This window comes from Pipistrellus hanaki (genome assembly GCF_964339955.1).
Source record: "Pipistrellus hanaki genome assembly, chromosome: 1".
In the NCBI taxonomy this organism is placed as follows: domain Eukaryota; kingdom Metazoa; phylum Chordata; class Mammalia; order Chiroptera; family Vespertilionidae; genus Pipistrellus; species Pipistrellus hanaki.
The window spans coordinates 22115531-22129051 of record NC_140503.1 but is presented as its reverse complement, the minus strand read 5'-3'; the positions used below and the strand labels follow the sequence as shown (position 1 = coordinate 22129051).

Here is a 13521-nt window from a genome sequence, read left to right as displayed (position 1 = left end):
CAATCCAAATCCAAAGGGCCTAGTTGTCTATGGTTGAGGCTTCCTTGTTCCTCAACCCTCAGTCCCCTCTTCATCACCCCTGTTACTCTGCCATTCTATCCTTCCTATTCTGTGCCTCTTCCTCTCTCCCTCACCACTTCTATCTAAAGGTCAGTACTCAACAACCCTTTTATCCACCTCAGCTTATAATGGTGGCTGTTCTTCCTCCCCGCGTCCCCCCACCCCCCAATATTTTTATTGATTTCAGAGAGTAAGGGGGAGGGAGGGAGAGAGAGAGAAATATCAATGATGAGAGAGAATCATCCATCGGCTGTCTTCTGCATGCCCACATTGGGGATCAAGCCTGATCAGGGTTGAACTGGGACTTCCTGGTTCATAGGTGAATGCTCAACCACTGAGCCAAACCAGCTGGGCTGGAATTAGTTCTTAATTAAGGATAGGGTTTAGATGGAAGGATAGCTGGGGAGGGCATTTCAAATTGGAAGAACTTTGTTAACCAGGAGTCCTGGGGTAAGAATGTGCAAGATGAGTTTGGGAGACAGTGAGTTTATTAGTTTAGCTGGATTGGAAGGTGATTGGCTGAAGAATTAAGACTAAATAGTTGACTAGGTAAGATTGTGGGCAGGTTTCCAAATGCTGGAGCTCAGAAATTCCTTGGTCCAACCAGTGAGAGCTTGCAGATGTACTTTGTTTTCTGTACTTTGGTTCTCCCCACCCCCCAATTTATTACCAATGTTTAATATTTTGGGGAATAACATAAAAAATCAGATATGCTGGATTGCATATTTTATTGTGAAAAATGAAGAACATTTTTTTGTATTTAACATACAAAGTTTCAGTAGTATAGGGCTTTATTTATTTATTATTACATTCTTTTTTTGGGGGGGGGGTACCCACTCTTAGCCAGTCATGCTGGCTAAGATTGGAAACTGAGATCAGATAGGAGGAGCCTCTTGGCCAAGACCCACCATGTAGTTCAGTAGTGGAGCTGGTGGTGAGCTTTAGGCCCTTGCCCAGGCCCTCAAGGGCAGTGAGTGTGTATCTCAACTCCACGTTGGGTGATGTCATGTGAGTAGCTTGAAATGGCCATGGTGGGAGTATTTACACCACAGGAAGTGGCAACTACTACAAATCACAGCTGGTTGTTAAATATTTATCAATACGTAGTGCTTTATTTATTTATTTATTTATTTATTTATTGCCTGGCATCTGTAGGCATTTTTATTTGCAACTCTGCATTTGGAGAGCCAAATATTCATAAGTCCTTATATTAATCCATTTGAGAATTCTCCTGAGAGGCTTTCTGGATCATTTGAAATTAAAGAGATTATTTTATGAAATTATTATGGCATACTTCACAGCACTTCAGAGCTTCTGATGTTAACGGGAAAATATTTTCATTTAGAATTTTAACAATCTGTTGAGAGTGACCAGAAATAATGTTCTTTTTCGTTTTAGGTACCCCAGTCATTAAACAGGATGAGGAAGAAGAAAACTAACACCATGCTTTCCACTTCGTGTTAACTTATTTAAATGTCATAAGAACAATAGATAAGTTTTGTATAATTGTCTGTTTTAAAGATTCTGTGTGGAGCGAAAGGTTCTTAAGATAAAACAAATCTATGATTTCTTTTTTTCTTAACCTATTCAATGTCCTCCCCCATAATGGTAACACCAACTTTATATATGATTGTCCTCTTTTTAGAAACTACAAATTTTAAGTTTTTTGTCTTCAGTCTCCATCTACTGAAATCTTTATAGACTGAACAATCATTTTGAACAAAAGAATAAATGTGGTTATTCATTCCACTTTCTTTAGGTCAGGCAGTTAAATATGTATACTTAAATTTTGAATCTGTAGAACATCTTTCCTAAAGATCCATCCCCTTATGACTCAGAAGCACAAATGTGTCATGCCTTTGGTTCCAAAGGCAGCGCAGTGGCAGCAGCTGCGGAAGCAAGACTCCGAAGTCATAGTGAAAAAGCTGTGGTGAAAAAAAAAAAGAAAAATTAATATCTTGGAGGCCTTAGAGCCCTTGTTATGTTTACTTACTTGGTTTTCAAAAAATATGTACATTGTCAACTGAAATTTAGGTTGTGTGTACATGTGTGGCCACTCGAGTCACTGTGTATAGTCGGGCAGTCATTCCGTGATCCAGCTCCGTGGGTAAAGTGACTGTCATGATTATTCCTTTGACTAGCACGCTGGCCATGTTACCCAGGTGGACCTGGTCGTAGGCACACTCTTGGGTTTATAGTTCTCTGTATGTTATATAAGGAAATATATATATAAGTGTTAGTTATATTTGAATGCCTAGTCTAAATCTTGGCCATTCATATATATTAAAATTTGCCCTAATAACTTGGGTCTGTTGACCACCATATTGGGAGAAATGATTGTTCTAAGGGTATAGAACTTAAAGACTGGATCTACTACCTTTCAATAAGTTAAACTTAGTATTTCAAAATATATATTTTAGAAAAGTTTTAAGTTAAACAGCTCTTAAAATGAATTATGTAAGTGGTGTTGGAGGGAAAAGAGGTGTTTCATTATGGGATCCCAGGCAAATGGCAATATTTCTGAGGATTGCTTCCTCTGTAAAGCATTGTGGGTGATTTAACCTCAAAATTGCAGAGCAATAGTTGGATGCAGAGTTTAGAATTTATCATATAAGAAAAAAATTCTTTTTTGCGAATGCAAGATATGGTAGTCAGTAGCCAGATGAAGTCCATAGTAGGCCACGACCAAATCAGTGATAGATTGCAGAAGTCAGAGGCCCTCTGCCAAATTGTGCCTGAAGTCCCTCAACCAGAGACTATTGATTTTCATTTCCCCATTTACTTGTGTAAAAATGAGTCAAAAAGTGATTATATAAGTGGTACTGGGTTTCAGAACTTTTCAGTTATCATTTAAATAGGAATTGCATGATTTCTCGGTTATGCTGATCAAAAGGGACCACTGCTTCGACAATCAATCCTAAAAAGGAAAAATTAACCCAACATTTTTTTTTTAGCTTCCTTTTAGCTCTTCCTCACAATCTGATAGGAAGAAATCTTTACTCTGACTGACTTATACATTCAAAGCCTTTAGGTCTTAGCTTCTGGGACCCAAAGTTTTCTTGTAGTATGAACTTCATCTAAAAGGCAAACTTGAAGTCATATTGCTATGTATGGGTGTATTTTCTAAAGGTTATTCTGGAAGTGAATATAATAGGGAATGGATGACTTCATATTTACTATTTTTTAATGGCTTACAGTCTTTAGTTCTTTTTATTTTAGTTCTGCAATAGAGAAACTAATTTTCTCTTTCACCTTTTCCTTCCTTCCTTCCTTCCTTCCTTCCTTCCTTCCTTCCTTCCTTCCTTCCTTCCTTCCTTCCTTCCTTCCTCCCTCCCTCCCTCCCTCCCTCCCTCCCTCCCTCCCTCCCTCCCTCCCTCCCTCCCTCCCTCCCTTCCTTCCTTCCTTCCTTCCTTCCTTCCTTCCTTCCTTCTTTTTTTCTTTCTTCAGAGAGGAGGGGAGAGGGAGAGGGAGAGAGATAGAAACATCGATGATAAGATTATTGATCGGCTGCCTCTTGTATGGCCCTACTGAGAACTGAGCCTGCAACCTGGGCATGTACCCTGACCAGGAATTGAACCGTGACCTCCTGGTTCATAAGTCCACACTCAACCACTAAGCCATACCAGCTGGGCCCCTTTGTTTCTAAATGTCTTTTAATCACTGGTAGTTCTCAGAGAAATGTAAGATGCTTTTCTGTGTCCATTTCACAAAATATCCATAGTCAGTTCTACTCAACAAATATTTGAATGACTTCTATACATTCTTTGCATGGAATGAAACTAAGAATCCACTAGGAAACAGAAGATAGAAAATAGAAGATAGAGTGTATTAAGAAGTTAAGAATATTCTCTCAAATCATTCCTTAACTCATCCTTTACTGCTGCAAATTTAGTTGACACTAAATGCCTTTGATTTGTGCTTTTGGATTAGATCTTTAACCTACTTGGATTCTCTCTGTGCTCCTGGTTTGAAGCATTATGCCATTTTAGTGGATCATTTAAATTTCATCTATTCTTGTAATGATGGTAGAGCTCTGGAATCAGTTCAGTATTTTAATATTTCCGCAGGAAATTTTAGTCTACCAAGTAATTAACCTTTGCTGTGTTCCCTAGCTCTAAGCTTATGGCTATCTGTATTACCTAGTCAGGCCTTGAAAGTTTCTGTGTTCTCTGTTAATAGGAGTTTGTTCCTTTAAATCAGAGTCAACCTTGGCACTATCAACATTTGGGCTTGATAACGTTGTGGAGGCTATGCTGTGTGTTATAGGATGTGTAGCAGCATCTCTGGCTTCTCCTTAGTAGAAGAACCTCCTTCTCAGTTGTGATAACCAAAATGTCTTCACACATTGCCATTTGTCCCATGGGCTAGATGGGTTGGAACAAATTCACCTAGAGTTAAGAACCAGCGCTTTATACCAACATTCCTTTTGTCCAGTGTCCGTTTATTCTCACTCCGTAGCCATATGGCACCTGAGTTATTATAGGAGAGAAGGTGGTGTATTTAGTGATCATGGGTGGAATGAAATGATCATTATGTTTCCCTTCTTTGTAATGCTCACTTTAACAGTTCTCACCACACACTAGAAACTCAGGACTGGAAAGTTCAACTTATTTTCCCCTCAGCAGGATTTCAACTTTTATGTCTTATCTTAGCATTTTGCTCATCTTAGGAAGTGATTATTAACCTACCTCTCTCTTACTACCAACAGAATCCAAGTTTATGGTAGATTTTGCTTTGTCTCTAAAATTTAACATTTTAAGTATACTTTACAAAATGCATGTCATTTTTTAAGTGTTCATTGTCGAGTCATGCACAGGATTTTTCAGACTGGCAGTCATTAAATACAGAAAAATATTGTATAAAATTTGGTTATCATATATGAAAGTTAGCTGGTGTAGACACCAGTTTGGGATGTGATCAGAAGCATGTCTGGTTTCTGGATCCATCCTGCAAGTAGGGGTGGTGTAAGACACTGAAATGTGGTTCCTGTTTGGCAAGAGAAATTTTGACTTGAACAGATGCGTCTTCTGATACCTTTCACGGGTGGGCTGAAGTAGAATAAGGAGGAATAAGAGATGAATCTTAATTGTTGACTTATTGTCAGAATTGGTGATATGTAAGTAGAGTTGAAGGAAGTTATCTGTGACCCAGAATGTGTTGCCTGGGCTTTTCTTGGGACTAAATGGGAAAAGTGTAGGGCTAGAAAGGTTGGATTTCTTCATTAACTTTAAAGATTGGGGAAATGTCGAGCATCGATCACAAGTTATGTCTAACTGCAGTCTGACTGTTAGTCACAAAGACTTTATATTGTAAGTAGCGGTAAAGGGAGAAAACTAACAGCTAACCTGGGCTGCTTAATGTGTCTGTAAATATTTAAGTATAAAACAAGCTTTTGTGTGGCAAAGTTGGTGTTTCTGACACAGCTAACTTGACCACATTCCTTTATCTTCACTCTAGCTTGAGGTTTTTGTGTTGTTGTTTTTTTTTTTAACCATTTAAAAAAAAAATAAATCTTTATTGCCCAGATTATTACACTTGTTTCTCCTCCCCCTCGCCTTGAGCTGTTTTTTGTAAAACCATAAAATAGGTGCAATAAAAAGATTTAAGGGTATTTTTTTTAATCTCTGAACTTTAGAAATTCCACATCTATATCTCTATTCCTGCCTTTTTATAAATCAGTGACTGCAAAGGAAGAAAACTGAAAGGGAAAACTAAATTGAGTCTTACCTTTTCTGACTTAAGATAAATTTTCACTTGACACGTGGAAAGGTCATAACTGGATTCTAGTTAATTTCCCATATTGGGCAGGTTAGAGAGGAACCAGCCAACCAAATTATGATCTGCAAATTGTACAAGGGGATGGGGAGAGTCACTATTTTTCAGTAGATTTGCACTTTAATATTATGAAATGAATGTTGGTTGAAAGTACTCCTTAAGGGCAGACAGGTAAATACTTTGCCTGCATGTGGATATTAGAGTCAACCCCATTCTTGCTCGCATTAAGCCCGCCTCTGCAGCAGTTGTCTGTTGGGATTTCCCTATTTCCCTAGTTGGTGTTGCCTTCCATGTCTACTATGTTGGCAGTCAGCCTTTCGGGGACATGTCAAGTACAATTCTCCTGCTCAGAAACTTTATGAGTTCTCTTTCCTACGTCTAGATTTTAACAATTTAGATGTTGGCTAAATTAAGTTGTGGCTAATGTTAGGGAGGGTAGGAAATTATTTGCTGCTTTGATCAGCAGGATCCCTGCCTCTGAGGTGTGATTGCCTAGAGGGATCAACCCCATCAGAAGACTGGGGAGTTGGTAGCTCTAAGGAATGTACATTTTGCCAGCTACTTCTCCTAGCATGGCAGTCATGATCACGAGCATCATTCCAGAATCTTTGGCGTCTAGAACCTACTCCATTCTGAACATTTTAACATCCATTAACATCTATTAATACTTTGGTAATTATCTTTTATATGCAGGAATTTTGTAGCATGAACTTTATGACTAAAGTTATTGTGTTAAATTATTTAGAAATGTTGAGTTTCTGAATGTTATTTTGTGAGACTTGTTTTAAAATAGTAATAAATTGTGTTATTTTATAAAAAAATTAATTTGTATCTTTTTTGTTACATAACTAATAGTTTTAGCTAATAAAGAGCAACTATCTGAACTTTGGATATTCAATTCCAAAAAATTGTCTTTGGATAACATATTCCATAGCTTCATGTGTGTGTGTGTGTGTGCAGGTGTGAGAGACTGACTCATTTAAAAAAAAAAAAAAAAAATATATATATATATATATATATATATATATATATATATATATATATATATTTTAGAGAGAGAGAAAGGTAGAACGATAGTTAGAAACATCAATGAGAGAGAAACATTGATCAGCTGCCTCCTGCACAACCCCTACTGGGTATGTGCCTGCAACCAAGGTACATGCCCTTGACCGGAATCAAACCTGGAACCCTTGAGTCTACAGGCTGACACTCTATCCACAGAGTCAAACCGGTTAGGGCTGACTCATTTCTTTACCCCCATACTCCCCAGTAGTTCATTTCCAATGGTAATGTTCTCTCTGGGTCTGTAAGTCTTCTTCAGTTCTCTGGGCACCATTTAAAAATGATTAGGATCCTAGAAAGAGTGCTACAGGTACAGCAAGTTACTGCTGCACTTCACCATTCCTAGTCCTTTTCTTAGTTTCAGAGTATACAAGGTTAAGCTTGGCTGATGAGGCCTTGATTTGTGGTCTGGAATAACCTCAGACAAGAAACAGGAAGAACTGAGCACTAGCAGTATCATTACATTTTCCCAGCACATATTCTGCGCTGTCAGCCAAATGTTATTTTGGTCACAGAATAGGACCTACAGTGCAGTTTCTATTTCTTTACTTTTAAAAAAAAATGTGTTATTTAAGGCACATGTGTCAAACACAAGGCCCGCGGGCCAAATCCAGCCCGCCAGGCCTTGCAATGTGGCCCGCAACGCGCTGTCATCACTGCACTCGGCTGTCAGTTTATGACATTGTCAGTTTATGACTGTTCAGTAAACCATTCGGCCCGCGATTTAGGCTGGATTTTAGATTTTGGCCCCTTCTCTGATTGAGTTCGACACCCCTAATTTAAGGTATTATAAATAGTAGTACATGTCTCCTTCCCCCCCCCCCCCCCATTGATTCCCCCTGGTCTCCCCTACCTTTCCCCCTATACTGCCCTCCCCCCAGTGTCTTGCATCTATTGGTTGTGCTTATATACATACATTCAAGTCCTTTGGTTTATCTTTTATGCCCCCCCCAACCCTCCCCTACCTTCCCCCTGTAGTATGACAGTCTACTTCTTTATTCCATAGTTCTTTGGTTATAAGGATATATTTCTTGCTACTGCCCTCCTTTAAAAAGCAGATTTTAATGAACCCATAGAGAAAACCTTAATTTGAATCATAGTTAATTATTTTTAGTTCATTGTTTTCTAGAACAAAGGATGGACATTTAGAATCCTAATATTGTTTTATACTATTTTCATGTGTTGTATTAAATATTTATGGGTGTACACATAGATATATACAATTGTTATCCTATATAATAAAAGTAATATGCAAATTGACCATACCTCTGCTACACCCATAAGCCATGCCCACCAGCCAACCAAGAGCAAATATGCAAATAAACCCAATAAGATGGCTGTGGCCACAGAGCAGGAGGGAGGCTTGGATTTCCCTGGCAATGGAGGAAACCAAGCTTTCCACCTGCCCTTGCGGGCCTAGACCTCCACTCAGTGATACAAAGTGTCAATTATAGAAGGTAAATAAATTCCAACAGAAATGGTGGCAGCCACAGAGCTGGAAGAGCAGGAGACTAGGGTTGCCCCTGGCGATGAAGGAAGCCAAGCTTCTGCAGTCCTGACTGACCTAGGCCACTGCTCCAGGCTACAAAGTTTCAATTGTAGAAGATAAATAAATCCCAGATACCAGGGCCTCTGCTTGGGTTGCCAGGGGGTGTGGCCAGCCTGCAAACTACCACAGGCCCTTCACCTAGGCTGCCCCACGTCCCAAGGGAACCCCCACCCTGATCCAGGACACCCTTCAGGGCAAACCAGCTGCCCCCCCCCCCCCCCCCCATGCAACAGTCCTCTATCCCAGTGTTTCCCAACCTTCTCTCATGATGAGAATCACCTGGTGGAGTTGTTAAAACACAGATTCCTGAATCCCAACTAAGAAGTGCTAAACTAGAATTTTTGGGAACATATAGGTAAAATTGTATACTTAACTAGTGCTCTAAGACAGATTTTATATACAGAGCACTAAGTTAGGTATGCAATTTTACCTATATGTTCCCAAAAATTCTAGTTTAGCACTTCTTAGTTGGGATTCAGGAATCTGTGTTTTAACAACTCCACCAGGTGATTCTCATCATGAGAGAAGGTTGGGAAACACTGCAGTCTATCCTATCTAATGAAAGAGAAACATGCAGGTTGACCATCACTCCAACACACAAGATTGCTGCCCCCATGTGGTCAAAGATCCTGCCCCCATGGGAACACAAGATGGCCAGCAGAGAGCAGTTGGGAGGGACCAGGCCTGCAAGGGAGGGCAGTTGTGGGCAATCAGGTCAGCAGGGAAAGGCAGTTGGGAGGGGCCAGGCCTGCAAGTGAGGGCAGGTGGGGGCAATCAAGCCAGGGGAGGGCAGTTAGGGATGACCAGGCTGGCAGAGGAGGGAAGTTGGGGGTGGGTGGGAACCGGGCCTGCAGGGAAGGGCTGTTGGGCAGGACCCAGGCCTGCAGGGGAGAGCAGTTGGTGGGGACCAGGTCTGCAGGAAAGGGCAATTAGGGGAAAACAGGTTGGCAGGGAGCAGTTAGGCATCAATCAGGCCGGCACAGGATTGGTTAGGGGGTGATCAGGCTGGCAGGCAGAAGGGGTTAGGGGCAATTAGGAAGGCAGGCAGGCGAGCAGTTGGGAGCCAGCAGTCCTGGATTGTGAGGGGGATGTCCCAGATTGGAGAGGGTGCAAGCTGGGCTGAGGGACATTCCCTCCACCACCACCCCTGCACGAATTTCGTGCACCAGGCCTCTAGTATATAATAAAAGAATCCTAGGTGATGACTCTCCCTCTTAAAATTCAATAAACTCTGATTTTTAAAAAGGTGTATCCTTCCTTATGTGCAGATATAGGATGCCCATAACATATTTGGTTAAAAAATGAACCCATTATTTGTTTTTGTTATGAGTGTATGTATCGAGTAGGAGTGTGAGCATGTATGTGGTGACTGGTTGTGTGTAAGTATGTGGAGAAATGGGAACGATGAATGGAAGACTGGTATAGAGGGGGAAGCATGTTTGCGGTAGAGTGTTCTGGGGAAGGTGGGAGGAATGTATGAAACAGGATTGTGAGAGGTGAGGGGAGTGTGTGTGTATCAGCACATTGTGTGTGTATGGGGGGGCGATGGACAGGGAAGCTATGTGAGATGTGAATGGGGGAGGGGGAAATGACATGCTTGTGGGGAGGGGAGATTTGCCTTCCTGTTGTGGGAGTCAAACTTGTGGAGCCGTGTAAAGAGAGTGAAGGAAGTGAGATAAGTGTATAGACATCTGTTAGAACATATACAAGTATTAGCCTTATGATTGTTAGAATAGGTTGGCTATCATTTTATTTGGTTGGTTGGCTTTAATTTTAAAGCTTGTTACTGGGGGAAATCTCCACTGAACACTATGTTCATGTAACCACTTCTGGATTTACGAGGACCTGGATCTCCGAAGATGGACATCTTCTGTCACTGAATCTCTGTAGCCAAATAAACATGTTTTAAGGCCGTACTTCCCTTTTTATATCCTCTTGATATAAAATGGCTGCTGTAAAACCGAAGCATTCATTGTACACAGCTGTGAGTTACCCCTGCAGCAAAATAAACACTTTAAGCTGAAAGGAACTTTTTAAAAGGGAGGAAAAAATGCTCGATGACTTCCTCAGCCCCATTTCTGGATTTCCTAACATTTTAGAGTGAGTTAATATTTACTTGAGGTTTGATTTTCTTTAGTGACTTGAAGTCTAAGAAAAGATACAGATCTTAATTACCTGAAATTTTTTTTATATATGTCAGAAAGTGAGACTAGTTTTAAATTTTTATTTGTATACGTGTATTTGATAACTTCAAACTAAGAACACTAGAACCAGCACAAGTAAAGAGAAATACAAATCAATGACAAAGATTTGAAATGGGGGAATGAATACTGTAATTGGTTCATATTAACCTCCCCATGCAATTTATATGTTGTACAGTGAAAATTTTAATGTACACAGCTTTATAATTGTACTTTTCTAATACACTATTTTGCAGTCTCAGGATACTTTCCAATTAAACTGATCCTGATGTTAACAGGTGAAAAATAAGAAATTAGCACTGTAAAGCTGAATCACTAAGAATATCTAATTCACATTTCTTCCCATCAATATAAATCAGGAACAATTCGCAGTAAACAGAAAAATTATTCATGTTAATAACGACAGTTCATATTTTTACCGAACACTTCTTGTGTTAGCCAGGCTCTGAACTAAACAACTGAACATGCAATTTCACATGTAGGTATCTCGGTGAGAAAGTCTCACAAGTTTCACATTTTCCCCCAAACTGATGGTGTCAAGATGACAGATTGCACTGAGCACTTGTTTCCGAGCCTTTCCCTGGCGTTTTAGCATTCTAGCATGGCACGTGTAGCAGCTCAGGGTGCTCTCTGGCACAATTTTACTAATGCTACATGAATATGCAAGGCCTGACTCCCCCCGCCCCTCCCCCCAAAACAAAAAAAAAACACAACACACAGGACTTGACTAAGAAACACGCCTATAAGACAGCACACAGAAGCTGTTACCTAGGTCTGCACTAAAACCCCCCCTTTCCGGGGCCTCAGAAGCTCCCATCCAGGCCTAACTGCAGGAGGGCGGCCTCGGCCTCCTCCTCCTCCTCCTTGGCTTCCTCCTCGCGGATCTGCACCAGAAGCTGGAAGAGGTTGGGGGCCGGCCCCTCGGCGGCGCCCGTCAGCCACAGCTGCCTGCGGATGGCGCCGCTGTGGTTGGCGCCCGCGATGACCTGCTCCAGGCGGGCCTGGTTCACGTTGTCCTTCTCGATGGCGCCCTTCTCCACCACCTTCTGCAGCAGGGGCTCCAGGCGGATGACGTACGCCGACAGCTTCTCCCCCGGGTTCTGGTACGTGTTCAGAAACCGCACCTGCGCATCCCTGGAGCTCTCCACGCTCCCGAACACCTGCTCCAGCGCCTTGAGGCACTCGAGGGTGGTGATGGCGGGGTTGTTGGTCTTGAGGATGCGGATGACGTCGGCGGCGGGGCCCCGGAGGCTCTCCATCAGCCGCCGCCGCTTCTCCGTGTCGGACACCTGCCACTCGGAGAGGACCTCGTGGGTGTGCTCCAGCCAGGGGTCGAAGGTCTCCTCGCCGGGGCCCGGGACGTCCTTCCCCGAGAACACCGTCAGCTTCTTGTACCAAATGGACTCCACCAGGGGCTGGATGACGTTGTCCAGGATGTAGCTCAGCATCTCGGCCGGCATGTCCGGGCCCGGGGCCGGGGCCGGGGCCTGGAACCCGAGGACGCGGGCCACGTCCGGCACGGTCCAGCCCTCCCGCGCCAGGAACAGGTGCAGCCTCTCCAGGAACTCGGCGTCGGAGGTCGGGGGCTTGTACACCACCTTCCAGACGCCGCCCTTGCCCGGCATCTCCCGGGGGATGGCGGCGTAGTCCGCCGCGCCCGTGAGCTCCAGCAGCGCGGCCTTGGCGTTCTCCTCCCGCCAGAACATCCGCCCCAGCACGCGGTAGGGCACCTGGGGCATGGCCGCCTGCAGCGTCTCCTCGATCTCCGCCTCGTCGCAGTTCACCGGGATCCCCCACACCAGCAGGGCTCGCTGCGCGTTCACGTCCATCCCCCGGCACCAGTCTTCCAGCAGCGTCATCGCCATCTTCCCGGCTCTACCAACGCGGGTCCGACGGCGGCAGACACTCCCCGCAGAGATGGCCGAGGGGGGCGGGCGTGCCGTTCACAGCCCGCACCGGCCGCAGCGGTCCCCGGAGCGCAGCGTCGGGAAGGCTCGGGGGCCGCGGCCGGGGTCCTCTGCCTGCAGGCGCGGTGCGGCCTCGGGGCGCCAAGGCTGGGAGCGGGGGCGCGGCCGCAGGGCGTTCTCGGCGGAGCCGGGCGCTCGGGCGGCCGGGGGGTGGCTGCTCAGCCGCCGGTGAGGGCCGCGCCGCCCCCGGAGGGAGTGACTGTTGGAGGGTCGGTCCGCCGGGAGCTCCTTGGCGGGTGCAGGGAGCCCACCGGGCGGCGGGGGCTCCGAGGACACGGGGAGCGCTGGCAGCGGCAGGTGGCGGGTGAGGCTGCGGATGCGGATGCCGGTGGTCCAGCCGAGCAGTTGCTGCCGCAGTGCGTGGCCGCCGCGCGCCCCGCCCCGCGGCCCACGCAGCACCAGGGTAGCCATGGCAACGGCGGCGGCGGCGGGGACCGGAGCTCCGCGCGCTGCCGCAGCTCGGGGGGCGGGGGCAGGGGGTGTCCAGCGGTTGCTATGGTGACAGCCAGGGTCTCTGGTTTCTCTGATGGCTCATTTCTTTTTCCAGATTTTTTTTTTTTTAAACAAAGTACCGCGTTGAAAAGATAATAATAATACAATGGATCTAAGATGATGCTGTTGAAAATACATCTACGGTTTGGCTCAGTGGATAGAGCGTGGGCCTGCGGACTGAAGGGTCCCGGGTTTGATTCGGGTCAAGGGCATGTATCTTGGCTGCGGGCACATCCCTGGTAGGGAATGTGCAAGAGGCAGCTGGTTGATGTTTCTCTCTCATCGACGTTTCTAGCTCTCTTCCTTCCTCTCTGTAAAAATCAATAAAATATATTTAAAGAAAATGCATCCGTCTGTGGCTGGTTCAACATGAAGACACCCTCTTCAGCCACCCGAGCTTCCTGATGCCACCGGA

At 44.4% G+C, this 13521-nt stretch overlaps 2 protein-coding genes across 3 annotated transcripts in view; one reads left to right on the top strand and one right to left on the bottom strand.

The window, feature by feature from the left end:
• The window catches only part of DNAL1 (dynein axonemal light chain 1), a 31120-nt gene extending 24464 nt beyond the window's left edge, over positions 1-6656 (top strand). For both annotated transcript variants that reach the window (XM_084893734.1, XM_084893733.1), the window contains exon 8: positions 1459-6656. In XM_084893734.1, coding sequence (XP_084749860.1) covers positions 1459-1499 — 41 coding nt within the window. In that variant the 3' untranslated portion in view covers positions 1500-6656. The remainder of the gene's footprint in view (positions 1-1458) is intronic.
• Positions 6657-10659: 4003 nt separating this feature from the next.
• Positions 10660-12512, bottom strand: PNMA1 (PNMA family member 1; the record flags this gene model as incomplete). The annotated part of the gene is made up of 1 exon (XM_084893580.1): positions 10660-12512. The coding sequence occupies one exon, from the start codon at positions 12510-12512 to the stop codon at positions 11451-11453; it is 1062 nt and encodes a 353-aa protein (XP_084749706.1). The 3' UTR covers positions 10660-11450.
• Positions 12513-13521: the final 1009 nt, after the last annotated feature.